The sequence below is a fragment of the Nycticebus coucang genome, chromosome 14, assembly GCF_027406575.1.
Source record: "Nycticebus coucang isolate mNycCou1 chromosome 14, mNycCou1.pri, whole genome shotgun sequence".
NCBI lineage: Eukaryota > Metazoa > Chordata > Mammalia > Primates > Lorisidae > Nycticebus > Nycticebus coucang.
The window spans coordinates 8,076,040-8,090,462 of NC_069793.1; the positions used below are offsets into that span (position 1 = coordinate 8,076,040).

Consider the following 14,423-nt stretch of genomic DNA (forward strand, 5'->3'; position numbering starts at 1 on the left):
TGGGCTGGGCAGGGGCCAACTTATCCCCATGAAAGCTGGGGAGCCGGGTGGCGCCTGTGGCTCAAAGGAGTAGGGCACCAGCCCCATATACCAGAGGTGGTGGGTTCAAACCCAGCCCCGGCCAAAAACTGAAAAAAAAAAAAAAAAAAAAGCTGGTGAGCCAAGAGAGGGAAGGGCCTGCAGTCTGCCATGGGAAGGAGACCACACAGGCCTTTGTTCTCAAAGCTCTCCTGTCCCAGAATAATCCCACTCATTCTAGACTCTTCCCCACTCCAACAATTTCTACTCTGTCCTCAGGACCTGCTTCACACGTCAACTTGGTGAGACCTCCACCTTCTAGTCAGAGAACTGTGGCCCTTCTCCGGGGTCCCATAGCTCTGTGGTTAGGTAGCTATTATGAGTCTTAACTCCAATGGACAAGGCTTTATGGAGGCCCCAGTTCCCTGTCACCACCCTGACCTGGTCTCCAGATGCAAAGGGATCGTTGCTGTGTCTGATTAGTTACCATCTTCCTACCAGGGTGTGGTTTGCCCAGGTGAGGAGATGGCCCCCACACACTGTGTCTGCCTGATGGTCTGGGTGGGAGGGAGTCCTTTTCCCAGCTGCCTCCAATAGCACTATCACTGCCTTTGGTCCCCACAACTCTGGGAGATCCATCCTGTGGCTGGGAGTTGTTTTTTAGATGGTTTGTCTCCTACCCACATGACCTGGCTGTCCCAGCTCCTCAGAGTTCCCTGGGCTTAGTACTGGGTCCATCTTCAGACCTTTCACTTGGGATCATCTTGAGCACTAAGCCCATGGGGCCTCTACAGAAGGCATCCGAAACTCACAGAAAATCAGCCTGAAACTGGACCATCATTTTTTGTTGAAAAGAAAATTGCTTGCGTTTGTAGGGCACTGTATTGTGCATGCCAGACTCTGTTTTGAACATTTATAAACACTGACCTCTTTAATGCTCAGAACAGCACCCTGAAATGATGATTAATCATCTCTTTTTTGTTAACGGGAATAGGGAGATGCCAGAGCATCTGGTAATCTGTCCAGGTCCCCTACTGGAAGGGATGGTCAGCCTTATAGCCCAGGCTTAAAAGGACCCACAATGAGGGCAGAGGATCCCAAGAGGCAAGAGGGTCTTTGGGGAGATCAGAGGTTGTAAATAAGTGGGTGAGAGCAGCAAAGGGTGGGTTCAGGACCCAGCAGGGCCTTGGCTGTTGGGCAGTGGGGGAGAGAGTGCTGACTCTAGCTCTACAGTGGGATTGGCAGGAAACTCCCACCCAGCTCACCCTCCTTCCTCCTCCCCCTCCCCTAGGGCTGGCTCCTGTGCTTAGAGGTGAGAACCAAAGGCTGGGAATATGGGAGTGGGGGCAGGAGGTACCCCAGCAATGACTTCCCAGAGCTGGGTGCCAACCCCCACATCAGCCAATTCCAGGTGGCCTCAGAGAGATCCCCGTAGCCCTTTTCCCCAGGGGACCCTTCCCTGAGTGCTGAATCCAAGGACCAGGCTGTCCCTATCCAGTAATGCGCCCAGGAGATGTGAGATTAGTATGGTGCCTGTCCGAAGCGGTGGGCTCTGTGATGCCCAGGTCGGGCCATGCCTCTGGCTACTCTGGGCTGCAGCCGGAGACTAGGAGGTTGCACTCAGCTGCAACCCGGTTCTGGCTCCTCTGCCACCCACCGCCCCGGGCCAGCCACGACTGGGGAGCCGCGCGGCCGCAGGTAAAGGATTTGAGGGTGGCGCCTGCGGCGAATGCGCAGAACGGAGGAAGGCGCGGCGATGGGGGTGTTAAACGCGGGAGGAGGGGGGCTCCGTGGCGGGAGGCGGGGGGTCCCAGCCCCGGCCTGGCGGCCGCCCGCTCCACCCCTGCCGCCTCCGCGGCTCAGCCGCCACCGGCGAGGCCGCGCGGGAGCCGGGGCCGCAGCCGCTGCCGCAGCGGGGCCGACAGTAAGTACAGGGCGGGTGTGGACGAGGGCAGGACTCCGGGGCAGGAGGCCTCAGGGGCAACGGGACCCGCCGGCAGCCCACCTCCCGCGCGTGGGCGCCTCGGGGAGTGGTGCCACCGAGCGTCCCGCCGCCCGTCACGCTCCGAGGCGTCGGCGTGAGGACGCGGGGGAGGCGGCGGCGGCAGTGGCCCTATGGTTTGGCGTGTGCACGGCCGGCACGCCCAAGAGGGTCGGGTGCGGGGAGCGTGTGGGAGCGTGCGGGTGCAGGGTGAGCAGGCAGCCGGAGCTGCGCGGCCGGCTGGGGCCGCAGGGTGGAGCGTGGGCGCGCGGGGCTCGGCGCCCCCCGAGAAGGCGGCGCGTGTTCGCGGCGTGTGGGCGCGTGGGTGCCGCCGCCCGGGGTTCCGGGGACCGATAGCTGTCACTGTTCTGGGCCTTGCCGACCCCTGTCCCACTCCTTCTCCAAATCCGGAGTTCTCCCTCCCTCCGGTCCTCGCCTCTGAGCAGCGCCCGGGACCTGCCCCTGGGTTCCTCGAGAGCACGGCTGGGCGCGGGGGAGACCTTGGAGGCGTCGCGTTCGACCTGTCGCGACTAGCAGTGAGCACAGACAGGCGAGAGGGGAAGGAGAAGCCGCGGGAATACTGCAGCAGCCGCAGCTGGGCAGCCGGCGAGCCGGGACCCGCCATCCCGCGTCCCCGCCCAATGTGCTCCGGCCTCTCTTCCCGTCGCGCGCCTCCACGCCCTCTCGGCCCTCTCATTGAAAGCCGGTTCCCAAGTCCCCTCCAGGCCCCCCACGCTTCCTCGCCGCTCTGCTTCCCCCTAAGCGAGCCCGGTCTCTCTCTCGCCCTCCCACTCGCCTTCCTTTCCCTTCCGGGTGCCCTCTTTTCTTCTCACACCCGGAGTCCCCGAAAGGTGCTGAGGGCCGGGCAGTGGAGGTAAGGGGGAGGCCCCGGGTGGGGAAGCTGGGTGTGACCTGATACCACGTGTCTGGTCAGAGGGCTATGCGGGGCATCTGTGGAAAACAGGGCTGGGGGCACCAGGGATCTTTGGGTGTGTAGGGGATTGAGGAGGAGGGTGTGGGTGTCAGGCCATCTCACTGACCTCCACATCCCTGGTTCTGCACACAGTGACCACAGCTCCCCAGGAGGCTCCCACCCAGCCTCTCCAGGCCAGCAGTGGAGTTGACCTGGCCCCCAGCCGCACCATGCGCAGCACCACGCTCCTGGCCCTGCTGGCACTGGTCTTTGCTTACTTGGTGTCTGGTGCCCTGGTGTTCCAGGCCCTGGAGCAGCCCCAAGAGCAGCAGGCCCAGAGGGAGCTGGGGGAGGCCCGAGAGAGGTTCCTGAGGGCCCATCCATGTGTGAGCGACCAGGAGCTGGGGCTCTTCATCCAGGTGCGTGGGTGGGCCAGAGCCCCTTTAGCAGTCACTGGTGACCCCCCCTGGCACTAGCTGCATGTCAGTGCGGCCCTGTGCCAGGGTGCTGCTTTCTCACCAGGACCCCTGATGGACAGAACGCAGCTGGATGTTGTGGGCAGAGGCTAGGATCCAGGTCTCTGTATTTTCAATGTGACAGTCATGGGGTCATTTGTTTTCCTTGCAGGACTCTGGGGCAGGGGCCCCGGTGTGTTCCTAGAGTGTCTCCTTCAATGTGTAATGGTGGGTGAATGAAGGAAAAATGAATGAATGGCTGGGGCACATGGGATATGTTACATTTGCACAGGTCTAATTCACAGGCATAGCTGGCCAGATTAAATTTGGGATGCCCAGTTCACTGTGGTTTGAGCTACACCACAAATGCCTTTTTAATTTAAGTATGTCCTGTGCAATACTTTCATTTGATAAATCTGGTAACCCTGTCTGCACTTGTTCTATATTTTTATGGCATCACGATGGCTTAGAAAAACTCAAGAACACTGTGAAGATTCCCTCTCTCTCCTAGAAAAGTGTGCATATAAACATGTAAAGATGATTTTGGAGGATTCCAGGATCCCTAAAGCCCAACCATGCCACCATAGATGCCAAACTGGGCACCTCTTCCAGCACAACACAAGCTTACCATGCAGTGGTAGCTCCCTTTCCTTCCCTCCCCTCCCCTCTCCTCCCCTTCCCTTCCTTTCCCTTCCCTTCCCTAGGGCCAGTCCAAGATGCTGCAGTCAGGCTTTCCTGAAGCACTTTTGTTCAGCCCCCATTAGTGACTGCAGAAAGTGCTGGGTTTCGGCCTTCTGGGGTGCAATTGAGAGAGTACTTTTGTTGCAGTCTCTGATTTGGAAGTCACTGTCAAACAAGAAAAAAACAAGATTTAACGTTAATAAATTAATGTTTGTTACTTGATTGAAGAGTACCCCTTGTTCCCTGACTGTTCTTTGTGGAGGGAGGGGTGGGGCCAAGTCACTGGTCACCTGACATTATCTCTGATACTTCCACAATGTTGGAGGAGGCTCAGAGAAGCCTGGGTGGAGAGTGTGTCTGGCTAGACCACATGGCAGAAGAGGGAGGGAATCTGACCTATTTTATCTTCACAATGGTATAGCTTTTTTCCTGGACAAGGAAAAATAAGAAAAAGAGGGCTAGGACCCAGAAGGATAGGTGATAGCTGCTTTATTTCTCTTCCATAGTAAGGTTCACTCCCTGAATGAGTTGTGCATTAGTTGTGTACCTACTATGTACTGGGTGCTACAGTGTTATATGCCATGGGATGGGAATATTGCAGTGCAGCAGATAGTTGCAGACTCTTCCCTGGAGAATGTCACCTTTATGTGAGGGGACAGATCCATGGACAGACAGATCACTGTAGGAGGCAGTGGAAAGGAAGCTTTCCTTCCTTTTCCATTAAGCACCTATTTTGTGCTGGGCTAGGGACTGGGGCCAAGGAGAGAGATGCCAGGGGCTTTTGGGAAGAGCTGGTAATTGAAATGAGCCAGGTGAGAGGGTAGAGTGTAGAGATGGGGGCAAGAGACGCCCATGCAAAGGAACAGCATGGGCAAATGCATGGAAAGCTCTGAAGAGTTCTGCAGAACCTGGACTTAGCAGATGCCTAGTCATTTGAAGCAAAAATTAGAACACACAGGATGACAAAGGATTTTTTCCCCTAAGTAGAGAATTTAATTGGAAAAAGTGTTGCAAAATACAAATGAAACCACTTTTTTTTTTTTTTTTTGTAGAGACAGAGTTTTACTTTATCGCCCTGGGTAGAGTGCTGTGGCGTCACACAGCTCACAGCAACCTCCCACTCCTGGGCTTAGGCGATTCTCTTGCCTCAGCCTCCCAAGTAGCTGGGACCACAGGCGCCTGCCCACTGCCCGGCTATTTATTTTTTTTTTTTGTAGAGACAGAGTCTCACTTTACTGCCCTCAGTAGACTGCCATGATGTCACACGGCTCACAGCAACCTCCAGCTCTTGGGCTTATGTGATTCTTTTGCCTCAGCCTCCAGAGCAGCCGGGATTACAGGCGCCCGCCACAACACCTGGCTATTTTTTTTGTTGCAGTTTGGCCGGGTTTGAACCCACCACCCTCGGTATATGGGGCTGGTGCCCTACCTACTGAGCCACAGGCACCACCCCAATTAAACCACTTTTAATCAGATATTCCACTTCTTTCCCTTATTAGAAATTATTACAGGAAGTGGAATTGACACAGACAATCTGAGGGGAAGATTGTTGTAACACGGGGTGCCAAATTGGGAGTCCCAGCAGAGAAGACTGGGGAAAGGGAGGTTGGGACCAATTTGGAAAAGGGATTGAATACTGGGCTGAGGAGTTCAGACTCTTCTGCAGACAGCAGGGAGCAGGGAGTAGTCACTATAGGAAGATTAACTGGGAATGGGTTCTGCTAATAAACTATAGTCAGGAGGAAAGAGGTGGCTTATGATATTCCCACAGACTTGGCCTTGGGGAACAGGCCCTCTGATCTCCTATTACCTCAGATAAAGCGCTCTCAAAACACAGACCCTAGTCAGCTTACTTGGAAGGCTGAGACAGGAGATCACTTGAGCCCAGGAGTTTGAATCCATCCTGGGCAACATAGGGAGACCTCATCTCTACAAAAAATAAGAAAAATTAACTGGGCATGGTGGTGTGCACCTGTAGTCCCAGCTATTCACAAGACTGAGGTAGGAGGATTGCTGAGTCCAGGAATTTGAGGTTGCAGTGAGCTATGATGCTGCTGCACTACAGCCTGGGTAACAGGGCAAGACCCTGTCTCTAAAATAAACAGACTCGGCACCCGTGCTCAGTGGTTAGGGCGCCGGCCACATACACAGAGGCTGGAGGGGTAGAACCCAGACTGGGCCTGCTAAACAACTGCAACAAAAAAATAGCTGGTAGAGGCTGAGGCACTTTACCGAGGGCGACATAGTGAAACTCTGTCTCGAAAAAAATAAATAAATAAATAAAAATAAAAAAATAAAATCAGACCCTGCGATTGAGGGACCTGTAGGCTGGCGAGAGTGGCAGATACATGGACATTTCATCCATTTAATAATACTGAGCATAGGGCAGCACCTGTAGCTCAGTGAGTAGGCCGCCGCCCCCATATACGGAGGGTGGCAGGTTCAAACCCGGCCCCAGCCATACTGCAACAAAAAAATAGCTGGGCATTGGGCGGCGCCTGTGGCTCAGTGAGCAGGGCGCCGGCCCCATATACCGAGGGTGGCGGGTTCAAACCCGGCCCCGGCCAAACTGCAACAAAAAAAATAGCCAGGTGTTGTGGCGGGCGCCTGTAGTCCCAGCTACTTGGGAGGCTGAGGGAAGAGAATCGCGTAAGCCCAGGCGTTGGGGGTTGCTGTGAGCTGTGTGACGCCACGGCACTACCGAGGGCAATAAAGTGAAACTCTGTCTCTACAAAAAAAAAAAAAAAAAAATAGCTGGGCGTTGTGGAGGACACCTGTAGTCCCAGCTGATCGGGAGGCTGAGACAAGAGAATCACCTAAGCCCAAGAGGTGGACGTTGCTGTAAGCTCTGACACCGAAGAACTCTACCGAAGGCGACAAAGTGAGACTCTGTCTCTAAATAATAATAATAATAATAATACTGAGCATATAATATAAGCACAGGATTTGGCTTGGACTTTATTGCATTGGGGCAGGTTGTGTGTACCTCCTATAGTTGGATGCTAAATTTGATGCTTTACAAACCTTCTTGGAGGGAAAGTCCTTAACTTTCATTAGATTTTCTTTTTCTTCTTTTCTTTTCTTTTTTTTTTAGAGACAGTCTCACTTTGTTGCTCTCGGTAGAGTGCTGTGGCATCACAGCTCACAGCAACCTCCAGTTCTTGGGCTTAGGTGATTCTTTTGCCTCAGCCTCCCAAGTAGCTGGGAGTACAGGCGCCCGCCACAACACCTGGCTATTTTTTTGTTGCAGTTTGGCCGGGGCTTGGTTCAAACCCACCACCCTTGGTTTTTTTTTTGGCCAGGGCTGGGTTTGAACCCACCACCTCCGGCATATGGGACCGGCACCCTACTCCTTGAGCCACAGGCGCCGCCCCCACTACCCTTGGTATATGGGGCTGGTGCCCTACTCACTAAGCCACAGGTGCCGTCCTTTCATTAGATTTTCTAAGGCAAAGGATTCAAACTCAGCTTCCACAGGGGCAATGAGAGTAGTGGGGTCTGTGGAAATCACAGGGCATGGTCACTGGATGGAAACTTATTTAACAGACACACAGAGCTTACTTTGTTGCAAATGCTTTAACTCTTCATAATAAATCTATGAGGTAGGTGCTATTACCATCACCACACCTGATATAGTAACTGAGGCAGAGAGAATTAACTTGCCCAAGGTCACATAGCACCAAAATTTGAACCCAGGGTGGTGCCTGTGTCTCAAAGGAGTAGGGTGCTGGCCCTAAATACCGGAGGTGGCGGGTTCAAACCTGGCCCTGGCCAAAAACAAAAACAAAAAAATTTTTTTTGAACCCAGGCCGTGTGGTCCCAGAATCTGTGCTCATGATCACTATACAATTGGAAATCTGTTATCTGAAATTAGGGGGCAGACAATTCAAATGTTTCTAAAACATCATAGAGGTTAAACATGCTTGCCTGCAGGTGGATTAGGCCAGCCAATTTACATCCTCTGTTGTAAGGGACTATGTTCTGGGAAACAGAGGAAAGGGGTGAGCTGAGGGGCAGAGAAGGGACCACCCTAAAGACTAAGGGACAGGGAGTTGACCAGGACAGGAGGGAAGAACTCAGGTTCCTCCTTCTGCACTTTGTCCTGCAGGAGGTGGCTGATGCCCTGGGAGGGGGTGCGAACCCAGAAACCAACTCGACCAGTAACAGCAGCCACTCAGCTTGGGACCTGGGCAGCGCCTTCTTATTCTCAGGGACCATCATCACCACTATCGGTGGGGAAGGGTATGGGGCACGTGGAGGGTGGCAAGGGGCAAGGAGCTTCCTCAAGGGGGCAGGTGCAGGGAGAGGTAGGGGTTGCCAAGTGGCCCCTAGATTTCCTGCATCATCCCTCTGCCCAGGCTATGGCAATGTGGCTCTGCGCACAGATGCTGGGCGCCTCTTCTGCATCTTTTATGCACTGGTGGGGATCCCGCTGTTTGGGATCTTGCTGGCAGGGGTTGGGGACCGGCTGGGCTCCTCCCTGCGTCGAGGCATCGGTCACATCGAAGCCATCTTCCTGGTGAGCTGCTCCATGCCATACAGACTCTTGTGCTGGGCTCTGGATACCCTTCTTTATGTCTCTGGCACTTGAGTGCATATCCCCAGACCAAATGAGCCCCTCTTGTAGGCTCCTGGGGGTGGGAGTGGAGAGTATGGCGGTGGAAGGTGTTGGTCTCTCCTCGGTCCTGCCCTATTGCCCTCCCCACAGAAGTGGCATGTGCCACCTGAACTGGTGCGAGTGCTATCAGCGATGCTCTTCCTGTTGATTGGCTGCCTGCTCTTTGTCCTCACGCCCACATTCGTGTTCTGCTATATGGAGAACTGGAGCAAACTGGAGGCTATCTACTTTGTGATAGTGACGCTCACCACAGTGGGCTTCGGCGACTATGTGGCTGGTGAGGTTGCCCTTCTTGCACTGCACTTCCCTATCTACTTTCCTTAGTCCAACCAGGTGTTCCATATTCTTGCCTCTCTTTCAAATTCCACGTGGCCTTTGTGCACTTAGATGAGATTGCTCCACTACCTACATCCACTAGGATGTAAATCCTTGCATGAATGCAACATCTCATGCACTTAGATTCTTGCATGCCTGCATCTCATGCATGCTCACATATATATAAGTGCACCTCTCATACGTGCCACATTCTTGCACGTGAGCACCCTCTTGCATGCACATCTTGCACATCTTCAACTCACTCATGCACACTCATTTGCCTGCCAGCATTTGCACATCGTAGGATCTGGGGAGGGCAGGTCCTTTCAGTGAGCTGGGAAAGATAGTGAAACAGTGGCTCACAGCCTTACCCCTCACATTCTTTCCACCTTTCTTCGTGGTATCCCAGGCGCTGATCCCAAGCAGGACTTTCCAGCCTACCAGCCGCTGGTGTGGTTCTGGATCCTGCTTGGCCTGGCCTACTTTGCCTCGGTGCTCACCACCATTGGGAACTGGCTTCGAGTAGTGTCCCGCCGAACTAGGGCAGAGGTATGTGCCCCTGAGTTGGCCACATGCATGCACTGTGGGCCTAATGCACTATATACTAGCAGCTGGTTGACCAGTCTGTCTCCCTTCTAGAGTGTGGGCTCCTTGAGGCAGGTACAAAGTGAGCCCCCTACCCAGGAACACAGGGGTAAGCTCAGATAGGTTTGCCATGACTCCACCGCCTCTGCTGTCATGGGTTGCCAGATTTAGCAAATAGCAAATCACAAAGCTAGGCTGGGTGTGGTGGCTCAGGCCATTAATCCCAGCACTCTGGGAAGCTGAGATGGGTGGACTGCTTGAGCTCAGGAGTTTGAGACCAGCCTGAGCAAGAGCAAGACTCCATCTCTACTGAAAATAGAAAAAATGTAGGGGCGTGTGGCGGGAACCTGAAGGATTGGGAAGCTGAGGCATAAGGATCACTTAAGCCCAAGTGTTTGAACTTGCTGTGAGCTACGATGACACCACACACTCAATCCCAGAGTGGCAAGCAACAATCTCAGGGCGACAGAGTGAGACTATGTCTCAAAACAAAAAACAAACAAAAAAAAACCTCCACCCCTGTTGAGAAGCTGGATAAAGGTGCAAAGGTGTTGGAGCATGAGAGGGAGAGCTAAAATAAAACTGGGGATTTCTAGGAGAAATGCCCCGGGAGAAAGGGGCATTTTGGTGCAGATAGGGGAGAGCCTGCCGCCGGGTTAGGAGCCCTTCCATCTCTGACGGCTGAGGCTGGAAGCCACGCCGAAAACAGCTGGCGCCTGGCTGCAGGGGCAGGTTCCTGGGGCTGCGGAGGCAGTCAGGGAGCCCTGGTCGAGAGCTGCCTTTCTTCCCTGAGCAGATGGGCGGCCTCACCGCGCAGGCCGCCAGCTGGACCGGCACAGTGACGGCGCGAGTGACCCAGCGGGCCGGGCCCACCGCACCACCTCCAGAGAAGGAGCGGCCTCTCCTGCCACCTCCGCCCCGTCCAGAGCAGCCGGTCGGCAGGCCCCAACCCCCTGTATCCCCAGAGAAGCCAGAGCCGCCTTCCCCGCCCACTGCCTCGGCCCTGGATTACCCCAGCGAAAACCTTGCCTTCATCGACGAGTCCTCCGACACGCAGAGCGAGCGAGGCTGCGCGCTGCCCCCTGTGCCGCGGGGTCGCCGCCGCCCCAACCCCTCCAGGAAGCCAGCGCGGCCGCGAGGCCCCGGGCGCCCCCGGGAAAAGGGCGTACCCGTGTAGGGTCAGGATCCCACGCGGGCCCCTCAAAGGGCTTCGTTCCTCCTTTCTCCCCGGCATGCTTGCCTTGTTTGACCAAAGAGCCTTCTGTCGACGTGACCGAAACCTGGGGTGCAGGCTACAGGTCGCCTCTCTGTCCCGCCCCCGCCCATACCCTCACTTCCACCAATTTCCAGACATCCCCCCCCCCCCGGCCGGACCTGTCCCTCACACCTCACGACTGTGCCTCAAAACCTGCACCAATAAATAAATACAGTCTGCACCGCTGCAGCGTGAGCGCGAGTGGGTGTGGGAGTGCTTTCCTCGGGCCAGCGCGGGGGCACGCCGAGGGTCCCCGGCTACCCACGTTGATCAAGTCATGGCCCTCAGCTATACTCAGGCCCCCAGCCTGTCAGCCTGGAGGCGTCTGGGTAGGGTCTGGCGTCAAAATATATGTAGTGCACACATATTGGGGGTTAGGACAGAAGGCAGAGGGGTGGGGGAGAGAGAATGGGGTCTAGTGAGGACTGTAGTTTGAGTTCTCCCGGCGCTGATCCCAGCATCGTTCGGGAGATCTTGCCCCTCCCCCACCCCACCCTGAGCGTTAACCCCGCCCCCACTCCCAGCCCGAGGCCTATGGAGACTGCGTCGGTTGAGGGCAGAACTATGGAGGATAAGCCTAGCAAAGTAAGAACTCTTCCAAGGCCCCCCTACCTTCAGCCCCCGCACTCATCCTAGGTTCGATCTGGGCCCCCGGTGTAACTCTCCAAGCCTTGGTTTCATGCAGTTCCCACTCGGGTCTGGCTCAGGACTCCCACCCCCAACGTGCTGTTTCTTCCCGCTCCAGCTCCCCGCGACCCTTGGCTTCCTCGTTGTATGTGGCTCATAGGTGTTTCCCGAGTCTTCGGACCACCGTGGCTCAGGCAATGTGAACCCGAACGACATTCGTAATCTGTGGACCACTGCCACACTGTCGGAGCCAGAGCTGAACATGCCGCTGTCGGAGGTCTGCGAGAACTTCGACGAAGAGACCAGCAGCGCGGACAAGAGCCGGTGGTACAGCCAAAACGGCCACTGGGAGGATGATGAAGAGGACAAGGTCGTGAGCAAGCCAGAGATTCTGGACGAGGAAGCCTGGGTGGAGGTGGAACTGGACCAAGTCAGCACCATGGAGCCCCAAGTAGGGGAGACGCGAGAGGCAGAAGATTCCAAGATTCAGACAGGTTAGTGAACCCTCGCTCGGCCGTGGACGCCCACAGGGCAGGGGGCTGGACAGGGCCTCACTTTTTTTTGAGACAGAATCTCACTCTGAAGCCCTGGGCAGAGTGCGGTGGAGTCATAGCTCACTGTAAACTCAAACTTTTGGGCTTAAGCAATCCTTTTGCTTCAGCCTCCCAAGTAGCTGGAACTACAAGCGTGAGCCACCCTGCCCACCTAGGGCCTCACTTTCCGTTGCTATAAAATGGGAGGAAGCTGATAGGATCCAAGTTTCTAGGATTGCCTGGGACAAACACCAGCGCGAATCTTTCACGCTTTCAATCAACCAGACGTTCTTGGAGCGCCCCCTACCGGGCAGGCGTCATACCAGTTCCTCCAGCCGAAGGCAAGCACGAAAATGCGCAAGGGCGGAGCGGTCATACAATCATCCCGAGAGTTGACAGGAAGATGTTAAGTCCCTGCCTGAAGATTTGCCTTGGTTGAGGAGGTGTCTGTCTTTCATTAAGTCAGTCATTGGTTATAATTTTTAAGCCCCTACTACTTGCTGAGCGCCGTTTGGCATTTGGTCCCCCCTCCCCCCGCCTCTTCATCAGGGGATTGGAATCCATAACACCACAACAATCGCCACGCACTGAACGCTGATTTGTGCCAGGCACTGGCCTTCCCTTGCATTATCACCTTTAAACTTCACACCCTTTGTTTTACTGATGAAGAAGCTTGGGGCTGGAAAGTTTCAGTCATTGGTGTGAAGTCTCACACAGTGGGGAGTCAGACTGGATAGGACCTGGAACTGGTCTCTGAAGATCATCCCTCCCACCAAGTGCCTACCCACTCGGGACACAAGAGTTTGAGGATGACTAACCTCTTTTCTCTTCTTCTCCCAGAAAAGTCTTCCTCAATGTTATCAGTTGAGACCGTGAGGCACACACCCCATCGAGCCTACTGGGTAGAGCAGCAGAACAGGGTAGGAGGGGCCCAGGGACCCTAGGGGTTTTAGTAGCAGGGGGGATAGGCAAGGTGGGGATTGCAAGGAGTAAAAGGATGGAGTGGATAGCAGGGTAGAGAGGCAGGTAGGCTGGCTGGGGTCTTAGAGGGGGCTGCAGGGAGCAAGTGGGACCTTTCAGCTGTGGGGAGAGATGGAGTTACTTGAGCCTCTTGTTGCTTCTCCAGCTGCCGCTGCCCTTGATAGAGCTCATGGAGAATGAAGCTCTGGAAATCCTCACCAAAGCTCTCGGAAGTGAGTCCTCCCAAGCTTCCACAAGAGATCCTCAAGCAGGGCTTGAGTCCATGAGATTGGGGTTTCAGGATCCCCTTAGCTTCCACAATATTTCAAGAGTTCCACAAAAGATAAAAGTTGAGATTCACACAGGAAGACCCTGTGGTGAGGACCTTGGGTGACAGGACAGGCTTGAGCTCTAGCCTATGTGGCTTTTCTTTTTTTTGGAGATGCCTGGCGTCACAGCTCACAGCAACCTTAAGTTCTTGGGCTCAAGCGATTCTCTTGCCTCAGCCTTCCGAGTAGCTGGGACTACAGGCATCAGCCACAACACTCAACTATTTTTAGGGACAGGATCTTGCACTTGCTCAGGCTGGTCTTGAACCTGTGAGCTCAGGGCAACATACCTGCCTGGCCTCTCAAAGTGCTAGGATTACAGGCATAAGCCACCTCACTGACCTCCTTATTCAACCTTGCTGAATGCTGTTCAATGGCATGACAGCCTTTGTATGGCCTTGTCTTCCTTTCGGTGGGGAGAGCTGGGAGGAGTCTTTGGACTGAATTATTTGGGTAAATTTCTGCTTATGATATGAACGTCTAGCAGAGAGAAAGGGCCAGTTGATGGCTTAGAGTGGGTGCTCCCGAAGGTGTCCAAAACCTGCTTCCTACCACTGCCTGCAACATCTTCTCTATCCTTGCCCTCATTCACCCTCCACCTTAACACCCAGTACCTTTAATGATCGAAAGTACCCCAAACTAATACAGAACTGAGGTGCCACCCCAAATCACCTAGAGTTCCTCGAATCACAAATGAGCCGTTGGGGAGACCTTGCGTGGTGCCCACTGCCCTCACCTGAGCTCTGCCCTTCTCCTAGGTTACCGGTCAAGAATCGGAAAGGAGCATTTCCTGACAAAGGAGTTGCAGCGATACATCGAGGGGATCAAAAAACGCCGAAACTTAAGGCAGAATGTCACAATAAACTAAAACCACCACCTCGGGCTCGAGCGGCGGCACTACTCCAGCACCAATCCCTGCCGGATCCCAGACCCAAGCCCGACCCTGTCCAGATGGAATTTGAGCCCTAGTTAATTAAAACAGTGTATATGGCATCCCGCGTGAGGCGGGCGCACATGGCTCCGCCTTTTCCTGTGACCTTCATTCGGTCACCGCAGTGACCTTCAGCTTTCTCCGTCCGGGCCCTATAGGCCATACCTTATAGGGACTTGTAATCCAGGGTTTCTTGCATGTTTTAGGTCTGCTTCTCCCACC

At 54.7% G+C, this 14,423-nt stretch overlaps 2 protein-coding genes across 7 annotated transcripts; both read left to right on the forward strand.

Moving 5' to 3' along the window:
- The first annotated feature begins 1,331 nt into the window (after positions 1-1,331).
- Positions 1,332-11,016, forward strand: KCNK4 (potassium two pore domain channel subfamily K member 4). Of its 6 annotated transcripts, none has more exons than XM_053559860.1 (7): positions 1,332-1,716; positions 3,218-3,331; positions 8,157-8,280; positions 8,407-8,567; positions 8,757-8,943; positions 9,391-9,530; positions 10,363-11,016. In XM_053559860.1, the coding sequence occupies exons 1-7, from the start codon at positions 1,519-1,521 to the stop codon at positions 10,741-10,743; spliced, it is 1,305 nt and encodes a 434-aa protein (XP_053415835.1). In that variant the 5' UTR covers positions 1,332-1,518; the 3' UTR covers positions 10,744-11,016. The 6 variants fall into 6 exon arrangements, with proteins under 6 accessions (XP_053415835.1, XP_053415831.1, XP_053415834.1 ...); XM_053559861.1 differs by lacking the exon at positions 1,332-1,716 and adding an exon at positions 1,834-1,942 and having other exon boundaries at positions 3,066-3,331; XM_053559856.1 differs by having other exon boundaries at positions 8,157-8,567.
- A 325-nt stretch (positions 11,017-11,341) lies between these two features.
- CATSPERZ (catsper channel auxiliary subunit zeta) lies at positions 11,342-14,329 on the forward strand. Its single transcript, XM_053559862.1, has 5 exons — positions 11,342-11,406; positions 11,609-11,942; positions 12,822-12,901; positions 13,108-13,174; positions 14,029-14,329. The coding sequence occupies exons 1-5, from the start codon at positions 11,356-11,358 to the stop codon at positions 14,136-14,138; spliced, it is 642 nt and encodes a 213-aa protein (XP_053415837.1). The 5' UTR covers positions 11,342-11,355; the 3' UTR covers positions 14,139-14,329.
- Positions 14,330-14,423: the final 94 nt, after the last annotated feature.

What these genes read in the sequence shown, in the direction of transcription:
- KCNK4 (XM_053559856.1), top strand. Translation starts at nt 1,519, where the DNA reads ATGCGCCCAGGAGATGTGAGATTAGTATGGTGCCTGTCCGAAGCGGTG. An exon ending in AGCTGGGGCTCTTCATCCAG is followed by an intron (nt 3,332 to 8,156) that starts GTGCGTGGGTGG and finishes TTTGTCCTGCAG; the next exon opens with GAGGTGGCTGATGCCCTGGG. An exon ending in ACATCGAAGCCATCTTCCTG is followed by an intron (nt 8,568 to 8,756) that starts GTGAGCTGCTCC and finishes CCCTCCCCACAG; the next exon opens with AAGTGGCATGTGCCACCTGA.
- CATSPERZ (XM_053559862.1), top strand. Translation starts at nt 11,356, where the DNA reads ATGGAGACTGCGTCGGTTGAGGGCAGAACTATGGAGGATAAGCCTAGC. An exon ending in GGGTAGAGCAGCAGAACAGG is followed by an intron (nt 12,902 to 13,107) that starts GTAGGAGGGGCC and finishes TTGCTTCTCCAG; the next exon opens with CTGCCGCTGCCCTTGATAGA. An exon ending in CCTCACCAAAGCTCTCGGAA is followed by an intron (nt 13,175 to 14,028) that starts GTGAGTCCTCCC and finishes CCCTTCTCCTAG; the next exon opens with GTTACCGGTCAAGAATCGGA.